A 23,919-nucleotide genomic window follows, 5' to 3' on the forward strand; every position below is an offset into this window, starting at 1 on the left:
GGTGGAGGTGTGGGAAATGGGCCGGACACGCTTGAGGGCTCTGTCAACCACAGTGGCTCTAACACGAATTTCCAAATCCTCTCTGGCCATTGGAGAGGTGCCAGAGGATTGGAGAACAGTGAATATGGTACCATTATTCAAGAAGTGTAGCAGGGACAGACCAGGTAATTACAGTCCGGTAAGTCTAACATCAGTGGTGCAGCGGCGGGGTACATTTAAAGTGATTGGTAGACAAATTAGAGGGGACATGAGGAAAAACATTTTCACCCAGAGGGGTCTGGAACTCACTGCCTGAAAGGGTAGTTGAGGCAGCGACCCTTAATTCATTTAGAAGGAGTCAGGATACGCACCTCAAATACTGTAATTTGCAGGGCTATGGATCAAATGCTGGAAGGTGAGATTAGAATAGGTGGATTGTTTTTCGGCCGGCACAGACACGATGGACCAAGTGGCCTCTTTCTGTGCCTTAAACTTTCTATGATTTCTAGCTTTCATATGCTACGCAATGTCCTACAACATTTATGCCACGACCAGCTAAGTTAATCACCAAACATATATACTGCTTCCCTCCGGTCCCCAAGCTCTTTGTGAAACGCTGGCCTACCCCTCAATCATCCAGAACATCCGCTCCCTTTTGTAGAGCAGCTTCCCATTCAAGCGCAGGAGATGTAACACCTGACCTTTCACCTCCTCCATTCCCACTGACCAAAGCCCCAAACAATTCTTCTAAGTGATAAAGGGACTTGCTTCTACTTCTTACAATTTAGCAGCAGCATTCACTGGTCACGATGGTATCTCCTGGGCATTCGGAGAGGAGGAAACATAGAATTAGTGATTGCTTTGCTTGACTCTTCTGTTCAGTCTGCAAGCATAACCCTGAGGTTCCGTTGACTTTTCACTTTAATTCTATCTCCCGCTCTACCCTCGACCTCGTACACTCTTCCACTGAAACACAATGTGGAACAGCAGTGGATCTTTCGATTACACATTTTATAGCCTGTCGAACACAATACTGAGATTAAAAGCTTCATATTATAACTATTGCTCTCACCTTCTTGGACGGCTGGTGCTGATCATGGAAGATGCCTGAACCAGAGCCACTGGGAGTGGAAGGATTGTGGGCTGGTGCTTGGGGTGAGGATCCCCTGTTGGTACACATCTGCCAGGCTGGTCTATGCAACATTGTCACTTTTCAGAAACACTGGAGCCTTCTCCACTTTGCCAGATTTTCCGCTCCCCTCCCGCCCTGTTTTTCTGATGGAACCATTTACACCTCCTCTGGATCCATCCTGTTTTTAAATTTCCCATATGCTTTGCACCATCATCCCTTTTGTCATTAAATCACTCCTGCCCTCCACCCAATCACAGACCTGTCCCTTTTTTCGCTCCCCCTTTATCTCACTTTTCCCTGGCTCTGTGATAACTTTAAAACTGTTAATCTCTTACATCTTTCAATGCTGATAAAAGACCATCTGCCTGAAACGTTGACTCTGTTTCTCTCTCTCCACAGAATCTGCCTGACATGCTGAGTGTTTCCAACATTCTCCTATTTTATCAGATTTTCAGTATTTATATATTTTTTTCTCCAATGCTTAGGCCTAGATATTAACAGGGGTGAGTGACATCGTTGGGGAACAGAGTTTGAACTCCACAGACTGCCTCTTTTACCCTTGACAGTTCCCCACCTGAAGTGAGCCTGAGTGACAGGCTTGGCTTCCAGCCGGGTAGGGAGGACAGTGGAACAGGCCCCAGGACCAGGGCCGTCCAAATACTCACCCCGGGGTATGGGGGAATCTGCCTAATATTGGGGAGGGTGTGGGTGGTGTCCAATCACTAAGTGCAATGGGAAGAGAGTGGAGACATCTCTAATGGTTGAGCTGTCAAGGTCGGGAGGGTTAGCCTATCCTGGAGAGTGATCTGAGCCTGGAGACAGGAAGGGTAATGGGGAGTGTTTGATTCTCAACCACGGGGAGTGGGTCTCATATCCTGGAGTGTGACCTGAGTCTGACATGGTGAAGGGAAATGGGAAGAGGTAGAGCGAGTGTCTGATCCGCAACCTTGGGGAGGGTTCTCCAATCCTGGAGTGTGGTCTGAGTCCGGGGAGGTGGAGGGGGTGGTGGGACTGTCTGATCCAAGACTCGATGTGTAGTCTTGATCCTTTGGGTGACCGATTTTGGGGGGGTGGTGATCTGATCCCGGGGGTGTTTAAATGCCATAAGGTGATCCAATCCTTTGGGGGCATCTGATGTAGGAGGGTCCAATCCTGGGGTGGTCCAATCCTGGTAGTGGGTAGTGGGATCTGATGTGTTGTTCCCGGAGGAGTGTCAGACCCGGGTGCGGAATGGTTCCGAATGCCATTACCTTTGTGTGGAATGGGGTATAACAGGGAAACATGGCCAGTCATAGTAAAACCTGGAAAACAGTTAAAATCAGATACCTCCAGCCTCATTGAAGTGGTGAAACTGCCAATAAGCATTCTGGTAGTGGTTGTCTGCCCATGCCCTCTCCCAACTCCGTTAATCCCAGTTGTGGGCAGGTGGGAAGTGGATTGGAGTTGAGCTTGAGATTTTTAAATTTCAACCTCTGAACCGCCTCCAACCCACCTGTTTTTGGTGCTAAAGTCCTGCTTTGGGTCTGACACGGAGAATATTTGATCAGTAATTTCCAGTCTTTTCTCCCTTCTCTCTCTGACAGTGAATCTACTGGCGATTGTGATCCTGTCCCGGGGAAAGTGTGGACTCTCCACCTGTCCCACTCTCTACCTGGTGGCCATGGCAACGGCGGATCTACTGATCATTATCACTCAGGTCATATTGTACAGGATCAGTTTTTATTATTTCCCGGGATCTTTCCTGGGCATCACCCCTGTGTGTACTGTTATCATTGTCCTGCTCCGTGCAGCCATTGACTGTTCTGTCTGGTTCACTGTTACTTTCACCTTTGATCGACATGTGGCCATTTGTTGCCAGAAGCTGAAAACAAAATATTGCACCAAGAAAACTGCGGCAGTGATTCTATCAACATACTGCATTCTGTTCTGTTTAAAAAATGTCCCATTCTACTTCATATATGAACCTGGAGACATAATTGACAGTGTACCATGGGGCTGTACTGCAAAGTCTAGCCTTTTTACTGAGCCCGGATGGGTGGGATTTGACTGGTTTACTACAGTTTTAACCCCTTTGCTACCATTCGCTTTAATTCTGTTGCTGAACGCTCTGACAGTCAGACACATTTTAGTCAGTCGTATCCGTAAGGGGCTGAGGGTTCAGAGCAAGGGAGAGAAACACAGTGACCCAGAGATGGAGAGCAGAAGGAAGTCTGTGATTTTACTCTTCACCATATCCAGCAGCTTTATACTTCTGTGGTTGGTGTATGTTATAGATTTCTTCTATTATACCATAATCGGACCAGCTCCCGGAAGTTACAAGGATTCTGAATATATATTTCAACAAGTCGGCTGGATGCTGATGAATTTAAGTATCTGCACAAACACATTCATTTATGGGACGACTCAGTCCAAGTTTAGGGAGCAGGTCAAGAGCGCGGTGAAATATCCACTGACATCAATTATTCAATGAATGAATAAACAATATAACTGAGAGCAACCCAGAAACAGATCCCAGTGTTTCCAGTCCATGAATATAACATTTATCCTCAATGGGCAAGTGGTGACTGACAGCTGGATGATCCTAAATACATTGTCCGGGTGCGTCACACACGGAAAAGAGCAGCAGTGAAGAGGGAAAGAGGTGACCCCCAGCTCAAAATATACTGGCGGGGGTGGGGGTGGGAGGACCTCAGAAAGGGCAAAGGGGAGCAGGGCTGCAGACAACACGTGACTGACAACAGGATGGAATACACTTGCGGGTGGGTGCAGAATGGGCAGGGAGGTCACACATGCCAAAGAGCAGTGGGGCAGTCGGCAAGAGGTGTCCATTTGAGGAGCGGGCAGAAAGGGGTACGAAGTGAGTCAGCGCGCCCTCTACAGTGCAGCAGGGCCAACAATAGACACAGACTCTCCTTCACCTGCATGATTCCATTCTCAGTTCCTCACATCTGCTTAGGAAACAAAATCTTTTCTGACAAAAGTAAAATGCTGCAGCTGCTGGAAATGCTCTCGTGTCAGTTGATTATTATTAATGGCTTTAATTTAGGGGACTCTTTATTGACTCCCTTCCATTCCTCCAAGCTAGACAATGCCATCACAGTCTATCTCTTTCCTCAAGTCAAACAGTGGTGTGTGTGGGGGTGCTTGGGGGATTCACAAGGTGCAAGAAATAGAGGAGTGCAGAGATCTAGGAGGGTTGAAGGGGCTGGAAGTGGTCAGAGATAGGGAGGATTGTGAGGCTGGAAGAGGTTACTGAGATATGGAGGATTGTATGGGCTGGAGAAGGTTACAGAGATATGAATGGGGAAGGTTAAAAAGATAGGCAAGGTGGTAGGGGCTGGAGGAAGTTACAGAAAAAGTGCTCGTTGGTGGCTGGGTTGGAGGAGGTTTCAGAGATAGGGCGAAATGCAGGGTCTGGGGGAGGTCACACAAATAGGGACTAATGTATCGACTGGAGGATGTTGTCGGGCTTGACGAGGTTAAAAACATGGGGGTGGGGGTAAGGTGGGCGAGGCCTCAGAGGGATTTGAAAACAAGGATGAATATTTTAAAATTGAGATGTTGTTGGACCAGGAGGGAATGTCGGTTCGTGAAGGCGGGGAGATGGGTGAACATGACCTGCTGTGAGGTAGGACATGGGGGAAGTAGAAAGGTGGAAAATGAGGGGTGGCAATCAGGAGAACGTTGGATTTGGCAAGTTTGGAGATAACAAAGGCAGAGATGAGGATTTCAGCAGCAGATGAGCTGAGGCAAAGGAGGTGACGGGCAATATTCACCCACCAGCAAACACTGAGTGGCACTGTGAGATTTAGACTGCACATGAACCCATTAAATAATCATATGTACAGACTCACAGACCTTGATTACATACTGCAGAATAATTCTCCACTCATCAGGGTCTGTGAAAAACATTAAATAAATAATATTCGTCTGTAGAAGCATTTCTTTCACTGTATTGTTTGATTCGCGGGATGTGGGCATTCCTTGCAATGCCGGCAATAATTGACCATCATTACTTGCTCCTTGAGGAGATGGTGTTCTCTCTTAAACCAGCTGCTGTTCCTTCTGGCGAAGGAGCCCCCACAGTTGTTGGTTATTGAGGGAGTTCCAGGACCTGGCCTAGTTCTGCAGCCTTCCTTGGCCGCACAGTCTGTCAAAACTCCCTGTCTGCTTTCACAGAGTATGATTGGGCACTTGAATGAGGGAAGCTAAGGAAGAAATTGCCTGTAGGAAAGGTAGCATTTTGTTTAATATCTATTTTAATCAAACAAAGCAATCTGATGGCTGTTGCTTGATGGCCACAAGCTCCCGATGGTGCTATTGAATAGATGGATACATTTGGTTCACTCCTGTGCCCTCCCAAATCCTCCTCGTCAACAATGGCGGCCATGGCAGGCATCGTCATCCCTCAGAGACCGCCATCTTTGTGAAGGGCAAAGACAAAAAATGATTTCAACAAATAAACTTTGAAATGGGACAGGATTAAAATATTACTTGCAGACCCCCACCTTCCACATGTTATCCCCTATTCACATGTGGCTCCCTATCCTTTTGTAAGAGGTGATACCTGCCTCAACCAAAAGCAGGTCCAACTCTCACTTGAGAGAATTCAGTGAATCGCTATCCACCGCATGAGAAAGCAGCCTGGTGCAAAGGTCCAATATTCTCTGTGAGATGAACCATCTCCTGACATCAAACCTAGACCTTGCCTTGTACAATTTCAAATTCTGACCCAGCGTCCGCTTGAACCTATTTATTTGGGACAAACTCAACTGGAACACAATATATTTCCTTCATCATCTTGTAAGAGGTGATCAACTCATCCCTAAATCTACCCTTCTCTGAACTGTTGATTTCTAACACTTTCCACGTATGTTGCGAACAAAGATGTTGAAATGCCAAGCATGAGCCCAAGCTTCCGGTTGTTTGTCATTTCAACATACACACCCTGCTCTCATGCCAACATTTCTGTCCTTGGACTGCTCCAGTGTTCCAGTGAACATCAGCACAAACTCGAAGAGCAGCACCTGATCTTTCGATTAGGCACTCTACAGCCTTGTGGACTGAGCATTGTGTTCAATAATTTCAGAGTACGGCAGGCCTTTTTTGTATATATTTCATTTTATTTTTTAACCATGTGCCTGTATTTCACGTGGACAGAGTTGTTCATTATTCTGTTGTTAACACTGTCACTGGACTAAAGCTTTGGATTTCAACACAATCATTAACTCGCTCTTTGCCTTTGTTCCATGACAGCTTTCTTATTTAATCTCTCCTCCCCTCTGCCTTATCACACATCGTCCCCATTGCTCTCTTTCCCACCAGCTCCCGCCCCCTACCTCACTTGCTTAAAACCTAATTCTTTTCTAACCTTTGCCAGTTCTGATGAAAGGTCACAGACCAGAAACGTTAACTCTGCTTCTCTCTCCACAGATGCTAAAATACATAACTGCTGTGTATTTCTAGCACTTTCTGTTTTTATTTCAGATTTCCAGCATCTGCAGTATTTCGTTTTTATATAAATAAAGCCCTGCTATCTAAAGATATTCAACGGATCTTCGAGCATAAATGCAAGGAAGTTATCGAGTTCATTCAAGATAAGATAGGCCAGAAGAAGTTAAAGATAAAGAAGGCAACAAACCTTCTGGCTTACAGCACTCAGTGGATGCAGGAGACCGCTACTCAGAAAGATAAAGAGGTTGAGCGACTGAACCAGCGGGTTTGAGATGTTCCACTGTGTTACAAGTGTACGATTGCTCTGTTACAGCAGCGGCAAATCTGAACGCAACCTGAACGCTGACACTGCCGTGATTGACCTCAGTAAAATAAAAGTCAATTGAAACAACAGGAGGAGGAGAATGAATGCTTAAAAAATAAGATTTGGAACTTCAGGGAAGACTGGGGAAGGGAGTGGTATCAGATTGAGGAAAGAGGAACAACTAACTTTCAGGCATCACAGGCTGTTGCATTGACAATGGTTGTGAAAAGGCAAGGCCCGGGCTCACTGGGAGGAAACACCAGAACGGAGTCAGGACCTCTGACTCATTCCGATGCAGAGTGCTTGGCTCGAGAATTGGTGTCCATTTAGAACGGAGACAGCCCAATCGCTGTGAAACAGCTGTGAACAACATTTCAAAGAATTCACCCCGAATTAGAAGAGGGAGACCTTAAGAAAATGCTCTTTAGTGAATTGTCAAACAATATCAAAGCTAATTTTGATACGGAAATTTGGGATGAAGGGGTGACCGCTGAGGATGTCATCCAATATGCCCTTGACCATTCAGGTATTATGTGTCTGAGCCTGTGTCTCTATGTGTGAGACGGTATCTGTATGTATGACTCTGGACCCCTCTGTGTATGACCTGGCATCTTGTGTGTTCAACTCCAAACCCCATGTATCTGATTGTGTTCTTGTGGGTCTCTCTATGTGCCTGACTGTCTGACTCTGTCTGTGTGTGAATCTATTTCTGCATACCCGTGTGTCTGACTCTGTGTAACTGTACGTCTGACTAAGTGTACCAATATATTACCTTCTGTATTCCTGACTCTGTATCCAAGTCCTCTGACTCTGTATCCCAGTGCATCTGACTATGTACCGTGTGTGCCTGAATCTGTATCCCTGTGTCTGACCCTGTGTCCCATTTTTCTGACCCTTTACGTACGTTTCTAACCCTGTATGTCCGACTATATACCCACGTGTATAACTATGTACACGTGTATATGACTCTGTATCTCTGTTTGTCTCTTCCAAACTTTTGCCAGTTTCTGTATCTTTGTGTGACTGACTCTGAAAATCTCTGTATTTGACTATGTATCATAGAACATAGAACATAGAACATAGAACATACAGCACAGAACAGGCCCTTCGGCCCACAATGTTGTGCCGATCCTTTGTCCTCTGTCAAGGACAATTTAATCTATACCCCATCATTCTCCTTTATCCATATACCTATCCAAAAGCCTTTTAAAAGTCCCTAAAGTTTCTGACTCAACAACTTCCCCGGGCAAGGCATTCCATGCCTCGACCACTCTCTGGGTAAAGAACCTTCCCCTGACATCCCCCTTATATCTCCCACCCTTCACCTTAAATTTATGACCCCTTGTAACGCTTTGCTCCACCCGGGGAAAAAGTTTCTGACTGTCTACCCTATCTATTCCCCTGATCATCTTATAAACCTCTATCATGTCACCCCTCATCCTTCTCCGTTCTAATGAGAAGAGGCCTAGAATGTTCAGCCTTTCCTCGTAAGACTTATTCTCCATTCCAGGCAACATCCTGGTAAATCTCCTCTGCACCCTCTCCAAGGCTTCCACATCCTTCCTAAAATGAGGCGACCAGAACTGCACACAGTACTCCAAATGAGGCCTTACCAAGGTCCTGTACAGCTGCATCATCACCTCACGGCTCTTAAATTCAATCCCTCTGCTAATGAACGCTAACACCCCATATGCCTTCTTCACAGCCCTATCCACTTGAGTTGCAACTTTCAATGATCTATGCACATAGACCCCAAGGTCTCTCTGCTCCTCCACATGCCCAAGAACCCTACCGTTAACCCAGTATTTTGCATTCATGTTTGTCCTTCCAAAATGGACGACCTCACACTTTTCAGGGTTAAACTCCATCTGCCACTTTTCAGCCCAGCACTGCAACCTATCCAAGTCCCTTTGCAGACGACAATAGCCCTCCTCGGTATCCACAACTCCACCAACCTTTGTATCATCTGCAAATTTACTGACCCACCCTTCGACTTCCTCATCCAAGTCGTTAATAAAAATCACAAACAGGAGAGGACCCAGAACTGATCCCTGCGGCACGCCACTGGTAACTGGGCTCCAGGCTGAGTATTTACCATCTAAGACCACTCTCTGCCTTCTATCAGTTAGCCAATTCTTAATCCAACTGGCCACATTCCCCACTATCCCATGCCTCCTGACTTTCTCCATAAGTCTACCATGGGGGACCTTATCAAATGCCTTACTAAAATCCATGTACACCACATCCACTGGTTTACCCTCATCCACTTGCTTGGTCACCTGCTCAAAGAATTCAATCAGGCTTGTGAGGCAAGACCTACCCCTCACAAAACCGTGCTGACTGTCCCGAATCAAGCAGTGTCTTTCCAGATGCTCAGAAATCCTATCCCTCAGCACCTTTTCCATCAACTTGCCTACCACCGAAGTAAGACTAACTGGCCTGTAATTCCCAGGGTTGTTCCTATTCCCTTTCTTGAACAGGGGCACAACATTTGCCACCCTCCAATCACCTGGTACCACCCCCGTCAGCAGAGAAGATGAAAAGATCATTGCCAGCGGCTCTGCTATGTCATCCCTTGCTTCCCATAACATCCTTGGATATACCCCGTCAGGCCCGGGAGACTTGTCTATCTTCAAGTTATTCAAAAACCCCAACACATCTTCCCTCCTAACGAGCACTTCCTCGAGCTTACCAGTCTGCTTCCCACCGTCCTCTTCAGTAATACACCCCTTCTCATTCGTAAATACCGAAGAGAAGTACTCATTCAAAACCTCACTTATCTCTTCCGGCTCAACACACAGTCTCCCGCTATTGTCCTTGACCGGACCTACGGTCCCCCTAGTCATCCTCATATTTCTGACATACGCGTAAAAGGCCTTGGGGTTTTCTTTTATCCTACCCGCCAAGCATTTTTCATGCCCTCTCTTAGCTCTCCTAATCCCTTTCTTCAGATCCTTCCTGGCCATCTTGTATCCCTCCAGAGCTATGCCTGTGCCCTTTTTCCTCAACTTTATATACGCATCCTTCTTCTTCCTAACAAGACTCTCAACCTCTCTTGTCAACCACGGTTCCCTCACATGACCATCCCTTCCCTGTCTGACAGGGACATGCTTATCAATGGCCCCTACTATCTGCTCCTTGAAAAAGTTCCACATTTCGACCGTGCCCTTCCCTGCCAGCATATGCTCCCAACTTATGCTCCTCAGTTCCTGCCTGACAGCATCATATCTACCCTTCCCCCAATTGTAAACCTTGCCCTGTTGCACATACCTATCCCTCTCCATTACCACAGTGAATGCTACAGAATTGTGATCACTATCTCCAAAGTGCTCGCCCACCAACAGCTCTATCACTTGCCCTGGTTCATTACCTAGTACCAAATCCAATATTGCCTCCCCTCTGGTCGGGCAGTCTACATACTGAGTCAGAAAAGCTTCCTGGACATACTGCACAAACACTACCCCATCCAAACTATTCGATCTAAAGAGTTGCCAATCAATATTTGGGAAGTTGAAATCCCCCATAATTACTACCCTGTGACTTCTGCTCCTTTCCAAAATCTGTTTCCCAATCTGCTCTTCCACCTCCCTGCTGCTATTGGGGGGCCTATAGAAAACTCCCATCAAGGTGACTGCTCCTTTCCTGTTCCTGACCTCAACCCACAGTGCCTCAGTCGGCAGATCCTCCTCGAAAATTCTTTCAGCAGTTGTTACACTATTTCTAACTAACAATGCCACCCCCCCACCTCTTTTACCACCATTCCTAATCTTATGAAAACATCTATAACCAGGTACCTCCAAAAACCATTCCTCCCCCTCACCTATCCACGTTTCAGTGATGGCCACAACATCGTAGTCCCAAGTGCCCATCCACGCCTTCAATTCACGGTGTGTCTGCCTCCACACCTCTATTTGTCTGCCTCTAGATTCCAGACTCCATATTGATGAGTTTTTGACTCTGTATGCTGTGCATCTGACTGTACCTCTATGTGTCTGACTCTGTCTTAGTGCATCTGACACTATCTCTTGGTGTCTCGGTCCTTATGTTTGTGATTCTGACACTGCATACCAGTCCACGTGACTTGCTATTCTAGTTTATCTGACTCTGCATCGTGGTATATCTGAATGTGCATCCACGTGTCAATAACACGGTATCTCAGTATATCTGACACTAGACCTGCGTTTATCTGAGTCTGCTGCCCAGTCTGTCTGACACTGTATCCCTTTGTGGCTGAATACATGTACAGGTGGATCTGCCTCTATGTTCCAGTGTGCCTCATTCTGTATCTGAGTGCCTCTGACACTGCATCCCTGTGTGTATGACTCTGTATCTCTGTAGTTATGACTCTGTAACTCTGTGTATGATTTTATACACTGTGAGTCCAATTGTATTCTTGTTTGTCTGTCTCTATTTCTCTGAATTTCTGACTCTGTGGACTGGTGTTTCTGACTCTGCACCTCTGACTGAATCTATGATTGATTCTGCATTCCAGTGTGGCTGACTCTATCCCCTTCATATCTGACTCTTTATATTCGTATGTTTGACACTGTATCAGTGTCTATGTGACTCGGCATCCCACTCTATCTGACTCTGTAAAGTGGTGTGTCTAACTGCATTCATGTGTCAATCGCACAGTATCTCAGTATGTCTGACTCTTTATCCCTCTGGCTTGGATTCTACATTCCTGAATATCTGACCCTCTGTTCCACGGTTATCCACATATGACCCGCGGGCTAGAATTTGACCTGGCGAAGGTTTCCATACAGCCCACGGCTGTAAACTGTTCCTCGGCCTGGTCCTCGTCCTCACTATGACTGGAGATGAAACATTTCCCGTTGTCTTCTTCTTACAGAGCTATCAGTTTCACAGGTGTCATCTGCTGATATTGGGAACAGCCGTTTCCCAATAGCTTCGGGTTTTCCGAAGTGAGAAACTGCTGGAAAATCCCCGAGTCTGTTGGGAAACGACTGTTCCTAATATCAGCAGCTGACAACTGTGAAACTGACAGCGCGATGTTTTTAAAGCCACCCACTCAGCATTCCACTCTCTGCAAGTGAGAGGGAGGAGAGAGACAGAGAGGGTGAACAGAGAGAAGAAGAGCGAGGGAACAGAGATAGGGGAAAAGGGAGGACAGAGAGAAAGAGAGGAAGAGAGAGAGGAGGGCAGAGAGAGAGAGATCAGAAGAAAGAGGGGGTCAGAGAGAGAAAGGGGAAGGTCAAAGAGAAAAAGCAGAGGGGCAGACAGAGAAATAGGAGGGTCAGAGAGAGAAAGATAGGGGGGCAGAGAGAGAAATAGGAGTGGCAGAGAGAGAAAGAGGAGCAGCAGAGAGAGAAAGAGGAGGCGCAGAGAGGGAAAGAGGAGGGGCAGAGAGAGAGAGGAGGGGCAGAGAGAGAAATAGGAGGGTCAGAGAGAGAAAGAGGAGGGGCAGAGAGAGAAAGAGGAGCGGCAGAGAGAGAAAGAGGAGGGGCAGAGAGAGAGAGAGGAGGGACAGAAAGAGAAATAGGAGGGTCAGAGAGAGGAAGAGGAATGGGCAGAGAGCAGTTAGGAGGGGTAGAGAGAGAAAGAAGAGGGGCAGAGAGAGAAATAGATGGGTCAGAGAGAGAAAGAGGAGGGGCAGAGAGAGAAAGAGGAGGGGCAGAGAGAGAAATAGGAGGGTCAGAGAGGGAAAGAGGAGGGGCAGAGAGATAAATAGGAGGGACAGAGAGAGAGAGAGGAGGGCAGAGAGAGAAAGATGAGGGACAGAGAGAGGGCGGAGAGACAGAGAGGGGACAGAGCGAGAGTGAGAAAAAAGGGGGACAGGGAGAGACAGCATAAAGGGGAGAGAAGGGTGAGGGAGAGAGTGAAAGGGGGAACAGCGATACAGGGGAACCGACGGGCAGAGGGAGTGGGGAACACTGAGTGGCGAGCAGGGAACACTGAGCAAGTAACATGAAGTGGAGAGTCAGAAATGCGGAGTGGGGAACACTGACCGGGCAGCAGGGAGCAATGGAGACACGGGGATGAAGAGAGAGAGAGAGTTGGCAAAGATACAGAAAGAGGGAGGGTGGAGAGGGCCAAAGAGATAGGGAGAAGGAGACAGAGGAAGGGGGAGCGGGAGAGAGAGAGGAGGAGGGGAGAGAGAGTCAAAAAGTCATTTACATCGGCACAGAAGGAGGCCTCCTTCTGTCCAAAGAGTCCATGCCAGCACTCCACAGAGCTCTGCTGTCAGTCCCACTCCCTGGCTCGATCTCCGTCGCACTGCAAGTCTATCTGATTCAGGTAGCCATCCAACCTACTCTTGATATCAATGATTGTCTCCACTTCCACCACCCTTGTGGGCAGCAGGTTCCAGGTCATTACCACCCGCTGTGTAAAAAAGTGATTCCTCATATTCCCCCTGCATCTTTTTCACAAAGCTTTCAATCTGTGTCCCTTAGAGCTCGAGGAGATGGGAGTGGGGAGGGTGCGGGAGAGGAGAGAGAACGAGCTACATACACACACAGTGCAGTGAGAGGGGTGGTGGGGGGAGTGAAATCAAGGTTTCTCCTGAAAGATGGACCTCTATCCAGAATACTCTGCATTGTTTCGTTCGGTGCATGGACAGAGATTAACTACTTATGTAAGCAAAAATAATGCCAGATGTATCAGTAAATCAGTTTTCAATATTGTGACGAAAGAGTTAAGTCAACAAATTGGTCTTCTCATTTAAAGCTTCTTCACAAACATACATATCTGTTTTTGTTTCTATTAGCAAGATACGTTTTTAATGCATTTATCATTAAAATGTGCTCCCTACACCTGTTTCTGTATACTCATGAGCCTGACCCAATCTATCAGTGCATTTGCCTCTGTATTTAAGTGAGTTTGACTCTCTATTCGAGTATCTCAGACTGTGTATTCCTGTTTGCTTGACTCTGTATCAATACAACTCTGTATCTCTGCTTTGTTTTTTAATCTTTCATGGGATGTGGACATCACTAGCAAGGCCAGCATTTTCTTCCCATCCTTAACAAGGGAGTAAAAAAAAGAAATGCTGGAATCACTCAGCAGGTCTGGCAGCATCTGTGGAAAGAGAAGCAGAGTTAACGTTTCGGGTCAGTGACCCTTCTTTGGAACTCCTTCCACAGATGCTGCCAGACCTGCTGAGTGATTCCAGCATTTCTTGTTTTTATTTCAGATTTCCAGCATCCGCAGTATTTTGCTTTTAACAAGGGAGTGGTTTGTTTGGCCATATCAGACGGGAGTTAAGAGTCAGCCACATTGCTGTCGGCCTGGAGTCACATGTAGCACACACCAGGTAAGGAAAGCAGATTTCCTTCCCTAAGGGGAATCAGTGACCCAGATGGGGTTTTACAACAACTGATGACAATTTCATCATTGAAGCTTTTATTAATTAATTCAATTTTGGTTCCACCAGCTGCCATAGTTGAAGTTGAACCCATCTCCCCACAGCACTAGCCTGGGCCACTAAAGCACAGGCTGAGTGTCATTACCGATACACCACCGTCTCCCTCGACTCTATGTTGCTGTGTATTAGATCCTGTATCTCTCTGGCTCTGTATCTCTATGCATCTCAACCTGTATCTCTATGACTCTGTACCTCTGTGCGTTTGACCCTCTATCTCTGTGACCCTGTATCTCTGTGCATCTCAGCCGGCATCTCTGTGACTCTGTACCTCTGTGTGCGTTTGACCCTGTATCTCTGTGACTCTGCATCTCTGCCGGCATCTCTGTAACTCTGTACCTCTGTGTGTATTCGATCCTGTATCTCTATGACTCTGTATTTCTGGGACTGTATCTCTGTGCATCTGACTCTGTGTCTCTGTGCCTCACCCTGTAATGCTATGCATATGACTGTATCTCTCTGTTTATAATTCTGTATCTCTATGTGTCTGACTCTGAATCTCTCATATCTGACTCTGTATTACTGTGTATCTGATTCTGTATCTCTGTGGCTCTTTAGCTCTGCGTGTATTACCCTGTATCACTCTGCGTATGACCCTGTACCTCTGTCTGACCCTCTATCTCTGTGACTCTGCATTTCTGTTTGTATGGCTCTGAGTCTCTGTGATCCTTTAATCTCCGTGTCTGTGACTCTGTATTCCAGTGTGCCTGATTCTGTATCCAAGTGTCTCTGACTCTGTACCCCACCTTTCTGAATATCTATCTCTGCGTGTTCCGCTCTATATTCCTGTGTGTCTGACTATATTTTGACTGGCTCTGTATCCCTGTGTCTCTGACTCTGAGACACTGTATTTATGACTCCATATCCCCGTGCACCTCTTTATATATTCTTGTGCATCTGAGCCTGTGTCGTATTTTTTTCTCTCTCTCTGTACCCTTGTGTGAGTCTGACTTTGGTTCTCTATGTGTTGTGTTCAGTACCTGCATGTCTGATTCTGTGTCCGAGTGTGTCTGTCTCTGCCCCTTCATGTCTGACTTTTTATGTTTGTGTGTCTGACGCTTCATACCTTTTCACGTGATTCGGAATCACGCTGTAGTTGACTATGAACCGTCATGTGTCTGATTATGTGTCCCGGAGTCAATGAAACTGTATCTCGGTGTGTCTGACGTATTTAGTGCTATGAGTCTGGGTGTATATCTCAGTATGTCTGACATTGTTTCCCTGTATGAATTAAGTGTACTGGTGCATCTGTCTCTCTGTTACAGTCTGTCTGACGCTTTATGCCTGCGTGTCCAACTCTGCTGTCAAGTTTGACTAACTCTGCATTGCTTTGTGCCTGACTCCTGTAACCCTGCAGATGAATCTTTATCTCTGTGTATGAATCTCTCTATCTCTGTCCTTTTTACCTTATATCTTAAGTGTCTGATTGTATTCTTGTGTATGTCTATCTAATTAGACCTGAGCTTCTCTGGATTGAATTCCAGTTGCCACGTTTCTGCCCACTCAACTAAACCATTGATATCATTCTGGAGTCTACAGCCATCCTCTTCACTATCAACTACACGACCAATTTTTGTCTCATCTGCAGATTTCCCATTTATGCCTCCCATATTTAAGTCCAAATCATTAATATCGACCACAAACAACAAGGGGCCCAACACTGAGTCCTGTGGAACGCTGCTGCAAACTACATTCCATTCATAAAAGCATCCGTCAACTACTACCCTTTGTTTTTTTTTGTCACTGAGTCAATTTTGGATCCAACAGGCCACATTCCCCCTGTATCACATGGGCTTTCATTTTACTGACCAGTCTGCCATGTGGCACCTTATCAAATGCCTTACTAAAATCCACTGCAGTACCCTCATCAATCCTCCTTGTTACTTCCTCAAAGAATTCAATTAAGGAAGTAAGATATGAACTTCACCCAACAAATCCATGCCGACTGTCCCTGATCAGTCCGTGCCTTTCTAAGTGGCAATTTATCCTGTCCCTCAGAATTGATTCCAATAATTTACCCACCACTGAGGTTAGAATGACCGGCCTATAATTATTTGGCCGATCACTTGCTCCTTTTTTAAATAATGGTATAACGTTCACAGACCTCCAATCCTGTGGCAGCTCACCCGTATCCAGTGAGGATTTGAAGATGATCCTCAGTGCATCTGTTATTTCCTCCCTGGCTTCCATTAACAACCAGGGATGCAATCCGTCTGGCCCTGGTGATTTATCCACTTTCACGGATGCCAGTCCCTCTTGTACTTCTTCTCTCATTATGCTAATTGTATCTAATATTTCACACTCCTCCTCTTTTACTACAATGTCTGCATCATCCCTCTCCTTTGTGAAGACAGAGGCAAAAAACTCATTACAAACCCTGCCCACATCATTTGCATCCACATGTAACTTCCCTTATACATCTCTGATAGGCCCGACTGTTTCCTTTGTTATCCTCTTGCTCTGAATATGATAATACATCTTTAGGTTTTCCTTGCTTTTACCCGCCAATACTTTTTCATGCCCTCGCTTTGCTTTTCTAATTTCCTTTTTTACTTCACCCCTGCACTTTCTATACTCCTCTACACTTTCTAAGGTATTACGTTTTCTTGCGATCGTCATGTGAAGTCTTTCTGTGCTTCATCTTACCATATAAGCCTCTTAAGGGCGGCACAGTGGCGCAGTGGTTAGCACCGCAGCCACACAGCTCCAGGGACCCGGGTTTGATTCCGGGTACTGCCTGTGTGGAGTTTGCAAGTTCTCCCTGTGTCTGCGTGGGTTTTCTCCGGGTGCTCCGGTTTCCTCCCACAAGCCAAAAAGACTTGCAGGTTGATAGGTAAATTGGCCATTATAAATTGTCACTAGTATAGGTAGGTGGTAGGGAAATATAGAGACAGGTGGGGATGTTTGTTGGGAATATGGGATTAGTGTAGGATTAGTATAAAAAATGGGTGGTTGATGTTCGGCACAGACTCGGTGGGCCGAAGGGCCTGTTTCAGTGCTGTATCTCTAATCTAATCTAATCTAATAACCAGGGGCTCGAGGTTTGGCCGTACCACCCTTTACCTTTGTGGGGACATGCTTGCACTGTGCCTGTAGAATCTCACTTTTGAATGCCTCCCACTGGTTTGCCATTGATTTTCCCTCATGTAGCTGTATCCAGTCCACTTTTTCCAGATCGCCTCTCAGTTTCATAACATTTGTCTTCCCCAAATTTAGAACTTTTCACTCCTGTCTTATCTTTGTACTTTTCCATGATTATGCTAAAACTAACTGTTATGATCGCTAACTCCAAAATGATCACTCACTGCCACTTCATCGACTTGCCCAGCTTCATTACCGAAGACTAAATCTAGAATTGCACCCCCTTCCATTGGGCTTGTTATGTGCTGGCTGAAAAAGTTCCCTTGAATGCAGTTCAAGAATTCTGTGCCCTCTGTGCCATTCACACTGTTTGTATTCCAGTTGATATTAGGATAACTGAAATTCCCAATTATTATCACTGTAGAGTTTTACACTCAAACATTTGCCTACATATTTGTTACTCCATCTTACTCTCACTATTTGGGGGTCTACAGTACACTCACAGTACTGTGGCTGGTCCTTTTATTTCTGATTTCCACACATTTGGCCTCATTTGATGAATCATTTGGCAGATCATTCCTCCTCACAGCTGTATTTGATTCCTTAACCAATAATGTTATACCCTCTCCTTTCATTATTCTCCTCTCTTTCCCACCTAAAAACTCTATATCCAGGGAAGCTGAGCTGCCATTCCTGCCCCACTTTAAGCCAAATTTCCGTTATAGCAACGATATTGTGTTGCCTTGTCTATCTGTGCCGTCAACTCATCGACTTTATTTACTATCCTCCACGCATTTAAATAAATACCTTTTAACACTGCCAAATTCCTGTTCTTCACACTTTTTCACCATTGCTTCTTCTGTTTTGCTGAGTCACCCGCTAATTTTCTGCCTTCCGTTCCCTGGCCTGAAATTATCCTATCTGAAACTGCTCTCAGGTTCCCATCCCCCTGCCAAACTAGTTTAAACCATCCCCAACAGCACGAGCAAACCTTCTTGCAAGGATATTTGTCCCAGTCCTATTCAGGTGTAGACCATCTTGCTTGCACAGGTTCCACTTTCCCCAGAACCGGTCCCAATGTCTCAGAAATTTGAAGCCCTCTCTCCTGCCCCATCTCTCCAGCCACACATTCATCTGGTGTACTCTCCTATTTCTATACTCACTCGCAAGTGGCCTTGTGAGTAATCGAGAGATGATGACCCTTGAGGTCCTGCTTGGTAATCTCTTTCCTAACTCCCTGTACTCAGCCTGCAGGACCTCATCTCTCTTTCTCCCTCTAGTGTTGGTATCAATGTGGACCACGACCTCTGTCTGTGCACCCTCGCCCTCCAGAATGCCCTGTTGCCACTCAGTGATATCCATGACCCTTGCACCAGGGAGGTAACATACCATCCTGGAATCATGTCTGCGACCACAGAAACGCCTATCTGTTCCACTAACTATGGAATCCTCTACCACTATTGCTCTCTTGTCTGTTATTCTTGCTCCCTGGTTCCATCCATGGTTCTCTGGTCATGACTTTCACTGCACTCTCCAGAGCAAGTCTCTCTCCAATCGATACTCAGTACTGAATGCTGGTTACAAAGTGTGATGTTCCCTGGGGTCTCCTGCCTTGACCTTCCTGTCTGTCTGGCAGCACCCAGTCACTCTCTCCATGTGATTTCCTATGCTCTGGGGTGAATACTTCCTGAAATACACTTTCAACGTCGTTCTCTACCTCGCGGATGCACCACAGTGACTCCAGCCACAGTTAGAGTTCAAGCTTCTGCAGCTGGTTACACTTCCTGCAGATGTGTTTGTCAAGCACACTATTAACGGAGGAGCACAGTCACTTATAATACGTGTGTAGGGAACCATTAGTTACTTAGGAGCTTACTCACAACCAGTACATGTGCAGGAACAGCACTCGTGCCAGAAGAGCACGATCACACCTGGTGTATGTGTATGGGCATTGCTAGGACCAGAACAGCACGGTCAGATCAAGCGTAGTTGATGTTGCAGCACGAGTAACAGAAGAGCATGAACATTTCTGGTGTAACTGTGTGTTACTGGTGGTACCGGTTGGACACTTTCCTTTCTTGTATAAGTGCAGTTTACCACTCGCACCAAAGGACAATTGTCATCGTTAGTGCAATTGCAGGGTACCACTGGTACTGAAGCAGCATATATGTCTCCACTATATTCCAGAGGAACACTGTATTATCTCGCCCAAGGATTGAGCACCACCAGTACCAGAGGAACATTTTTACCTCTAGTGTAAATGTTGGGTTATCACTGGCACTGGAAGAAGAATGGTATCTCGAAAGTAAGTTTAGGTTTGCACTCACATCGGGGTTGGCAGTCCATCTCCAGTGTGAGTTCAGGTCACTACTTGTACTGGAGGAGCATGGTCTCCTCTAATTCATGTGCAGGTCTACCACTCATACTGGAGGAAAACCTTTTAGTGTAAGTGTAGAGTGTTGCTAGGACCAGAGATGCACGATCACCTCCAGTGCAATTGTAGTTGCTGCACTTGTGCTGGAGTAGGACATACACCTTTCGTTTGTGAGGAGGACACAAAAAGACTGCAAGAGATATAGACAGGTTAAGTGAGTGGGCAAAGGGGTGGTAGATGGTGTATAATGTAGGGCAGTGTAAGGTTATTCACTTTGGTAGTAAGGAAAAAAGGCTGATTTTTTAAAAAGTTGAGAAACTTCGAAATGCTGATGTTCAGAGGGGGTTGGGTATGCTCGTACAAGGAACGCTGACAAAATAGCATGCAGGAAGAGCAAGCAATTAGGAAGACAAATGGGATGTTGGCCTTTACTGCAAGGAGATCAGGATACTGTAATAAGGATGTCTAGCTACAATTGTACAGGGCTCTGGTGAGACCACTCCTTGCGTACTTTGCGCAGTTTCAGTCTCCATATCAAAGGCAAATTATAATTGCTTTGGAAGCAGTTCACCAGATTGGTTTCTGGGATGAATGAGTTGTCCTATGATGAGAGACTGAGTAAATTGGGCCTATACTCTCTGGAGTTTAGAAGAATGACAGGCGGTCTCATTGAAACAAATAAGAATCTGAAGGGGTTTGTTAGACTAAACGGTTTGAATTGCAATCCTGCGGCATCCAGAACATGTGGGGCCACAGTCTCAGGATAAGGGTTAGGGTTAAGATTCGGACTGTGTTGAAGGGACATTTCTTCACTCAAATGGTTGTGAATCGTTGGAATTGTGTACCCCAGAGACGAGTGGATGCGCCATCCTTGAAAAATATGCTGAATGCTGAGATAGACACATTCATAGCCTTTCATGGAATAGAACTATAGAGAGTGGACATAAAAGTGGAGTTGAGAAAAAAGATCAACAGTGATCGCATTGAGTATCAGAGCAGATTTGAGAGACATATGGCCTACTCCTGATCATATCTCTTATGCTCTTTAGTTCTTATGTAAGTGCAGGGAACCATTTGTAACGGAGGAGCACTGTTACCTCCATTGCAATTATAGGTAATTATGTACCTTATATTAGTGTAGGGTTACCACCATTGACTACCTCGACAGTAAATAAAGGGAATTACGTGTATCAGACAATGGTTTTTATCTCCATTGCAAGTGTAGGGAACCACTAGTATTGGAGCAGGATGTTCACATTGCCTGTCAGTGTAGGTACTACTAGTTCAGAGGAAGATGGACACGTTTACTGTAATCATAGGTGCCATTAGTATGAAAGGAACATGGTCACCTCTAGAGTAAGTGATGTCACACCACTATTACAGGGACATCCTGTATCCTCCGGCATAATCGAAGGGTACCACCAGTTCTGGAGGCATATGGCCACCTCTAGTGTGAATGTGGTGTCACTCTAACAAGGATAAGCCTGAAGACCTCTGTTTACATGTAGTGGTCCTACTAGTCTCAGAAAACTATACTCCCCTGTATTGCTGCAGGACCATTTTTATCACAAATATTGCAGTAGTTCTTCTGCTGCCTGATCTACAGGTGTTGAATCAATAGGTTAGAGTGAAGGTCAGCGTCAGGACAATTCGTGCAAAGCGAGCGACATTGGCTGGTCCTGTGGGAATAGGATCCACAGTCATTCAATTTGTAAATAATGTTTTAATGCTGTGTTTTTTAAATTGCCTTAGTGTTAATCTTTTCCCTAATTCTGAAATGTCAGAAATCAATTTACCGAGTTTATTTATGAAATGACTGCCAACAATGTTAATTATAATTAAAGCAGATTGACTCCTTGGAGGATTAAAGCGAGTATAAATATAGGTTATAAAAACAGGAAATGCTGGAATCACTCAGCATGTCTCGCAGCATCTGTGGAAAGAGAAGCAGAGTTAACGTTTCGGGTCTGTGACCCTTCATCGGAATTTGAATATTTATTTTATAAATATAGGTTCCCTTGCACAAGTTCAGAAGTGTACCAGTCTTTCAGCTCCTACAGATTCCATCCATTCTCACATAAAATGGGGAAACCAGCTATTCTGCTGATGAAGGACATTTACTACCCGCTTCTCGCATCCCTGGGTGTCCTTGGTGAGCCATCATAAACTATTTGTTCATAATCTGTATAAACTATCACTTTGTTTATACTGTATGTTGAATAAGATAACATGTTTCTCCGATGTCAGCATTGCACAATCGGTGGTTACTGGAGCAAACTCGTGAACTGGGTATCCACACTTTCTCTGTTTCCATTAATCTGATAGCCTTACTGATGTTATAATGTTCTTTCAAGGTCCTATAGAAAGAATCAAGTGTTACTCGCGCAGAGCGAGCGCTACAGCAGCTCATTAAAATATATGGTCAGGTTTCCCAGGAAATTACTTCACAACTAATCTGATATAATCATACTGAATGGAGTAAAATGCTTTTAAGAGATATCACCATATATATTTCAAACAGCCACTAAAATGTTATTTATCTCGTCTCTCTTTTTTACAGTGAACTTGGTGGCGATTGTGATTCTCTCCCGAAGAAACTGCGGCCTTTCCAAATGTATTTCTGTTTATATGGTGTCCATGGCAACAGCAGATCTCCTGGTTCTGATCATCAATGTCATGGTGTATCGTATTTTTAGTTATCACTTTCCACTTTCATTCCTGTCTTACACTCCAGTGTGTAGGATTATTATATACATGACAACTATCACCTTTGATTTGTCTGTTTGGTTCACAGTCTCCTTCACATTTGACCGTTTTGTAGCTGTCTGCTTCCAGAAGTTTAAAGCAAGATATTGCACAGCAAGAAGTGCAGGCGTGGTTATAACAGTGTTCTGTTTCTTGTGTTTTGTCAAGAACATTCTCTTTTTATTTGCATACGAACCTCAGCAAATAATTAACAAGGTGCAGTTGGGCTGTCGGGCAAGTGTGGAATTTTTTTCTTCACCACTTGGTACAGCGTGTGTCTGGTTTCACAGCGCCTGGCTCGTTTGGCTTCCTTTTACTTTAATTGTCTCATTTAATTGTTCAACCATTGGACGTATTTTAGTGGCCAATAGAATCCACAGGAAACTCCGAGGTAACAGGAGTGAGAATCTCAGTGATTCAGAAATGGAGAACCGCAGGAAATCCATTATTTTATTGTTCACTGTATCGGGCAGTTTTATACTGTTGTGGTTGACAGCTGCCGTGAGTTTTGTGTTGACCAGACTAACCGACACTAATAATTACAGTGGTGACCGCAGGGCTCCCGAATATATCGCCTATGAAACCGGAACTTGCCTTAAAAATTTGAGTTGTATTCAAAACCCATGTATTTATGTAGTGACCCAGAGAAAATTCAGAGAAGAGCTGAAGAATGTGTTGAAATCTCCCCAGGCAGTACTTTTGAAATTAGTTAGAAAATGCAGATAAAATTACAGAAAGCCTGTTCACATCTGAAGCTCAATTTCAACACATTTCCTACCGTACAAGATCCTTCTTTTCGGAAATTTGAAAATTAGATGAGCTCTTTTGCGCACTGTTCTTCCATTTTGTAGCATACGTTTTATTCTTTCATTACATTCTTTCTTCACCCATCATTCATTGAGTAAACATCACTTATTCCTGTAAATTCAGCACATTTCAAGTTCACGTTTCAAAGATAACAATGATGGATTTCAGCAGTGGCGTCATGCATGTGGGTAACAGAGGGAACCACCTTAGTTTCGAAATACTGGTATTGGGTACACAAGATAAATTAATCAGTAAGGCTTCACTTAGTGCAGAAACAAAGGTCCTGCGATCATTCAGGGAAGTTTTTGAATGGAGGAGACTGTCAGAACTCGACACTGATCAATGTGACGTTTCAACTCTTTTGCCCCAGATACTGAATTGAAATGTTGATTGTCCACTGACTGGTGTCTGTCACTCATCATAGATAGAGCTTGCTGTTTTCATCTTGTACAGTTGATAACAGTATCATGAGTACTAGTATTGCTATCCTGTACCAGTTTCCGAAACTAAATGTTAAAGAAATGCAGTAATAAATACTTTATCATAAAGTTATTAACTATTATATTCGAATAAAGTTACATGCAAAAAAACTGTCAAATTCAAAAAAATGTCAAACTGACATTGAACATTTGGTCTTTAACTGAATGTCTGCAGACAGT

The 23,919-nt window shown here is 45.0% G+C and overlaps 2 protein-coding genes across 3 annotated transcripts; both read left to right on the forward strand.

Moving 5' to 3' along the window:
* Positions 1–1,082: 1,082 nt before the first annotated feature.
* LOC137345178 (probable G-protein coupled receptor 139) lies at positions 1,083–3,581 on the forward strand. The gene is made up of 2 exons (XM_068008644.1): positions 1,083–1,134; positions 2,695–3,581. Exons 1-2 carry the CDS (start codon positions 1,083–1,085, stop codon positions 3,579–3,581), a joined length of 939 nt encoding a protein of 312 aa, XP_067864745.1.
* A 10,463-nt stretch (positions 3,582–14,044) lies between these two features.
* LOC137345310 (probable G-protein coupled receptor 139) lies at positions 14,045–23,281 on the forward strand. 2 transcript variants are annotated; one of them, XR_010968564.1, is made up of 2 exons: positions 14,045–14,145; positions 22,269–22,354. XR_010968564.1 is itself a non-coding variant. In XM_068008808.1 (2 exons), the coding sequence occupies exons 1-2, from the start codon at positions 21,791–21,793 to the stop codon at positions 23,177–23,179; spliced, it is 981 nt and encodes a 326-aa protein (XP_067864909.1). In that variant the 5' UTR covers positions 21,783–21,790; the 3' UTR covers positions 23,180–23,281. The 2 variants fall into 2 exon arrangements, 1 of the variants encoding a protein (XP_067864909.1); XM_068008808.1 differs by lacking the exon at positions 14,045–14,145 and adding an exon at positions 21,783–21,860 and having other exon boundaries at positions 22,269–23,281.
* Positions 23,282–23,919: the final 638 nt, after the last annotated feature.

This window comes from Heterodontus francisci, chromosome 28 (assembly GCF_036365525.1).
Source record: "Heterodontus francisci isolate sHetFra1 chromosome 28, sHetFra1.hap1, whole genome shotgun sequence".
Lineage (NCBI taxonomy): Eukaryota > Metazoa > Chordata > Chondrichthyes > Heterodontiformes > Heterodontidae > Heterodontus > Heterodontus francisci.

Bases quoted from the DNA above. Each gene is read 5' to 3' on its own strand.
- LOC137345178 (XM_068008644.1), top strand. From the start codon at position 1,083: ATGCCTGAACCAGAGCCACTGGGAGTGGAAGGATTGTGGGCTGGTGCT. The intron at 1,135-2,694 runs GTGAGGATCCCC...TCTCTCTGACAG, and splicing joins ATTGTGGGCTGGTGCTTGGG to TGAATCTACTGGCGATTGTG.
- LOC137345310 (XM_068008808.1), top strand. From the start codon at position 21,791: ATGGGGAAACCAGCTATTCTGCTGATGAAGGACATTTACTACCCGCTT. The intron at 21,861-22,268 runs GTGAGCCATCAT...TCTTTTTTACAG, and splicing joins CGCATCCCTGGGTGTCCTTG to TGAACTTGGTGGCGATTGTG.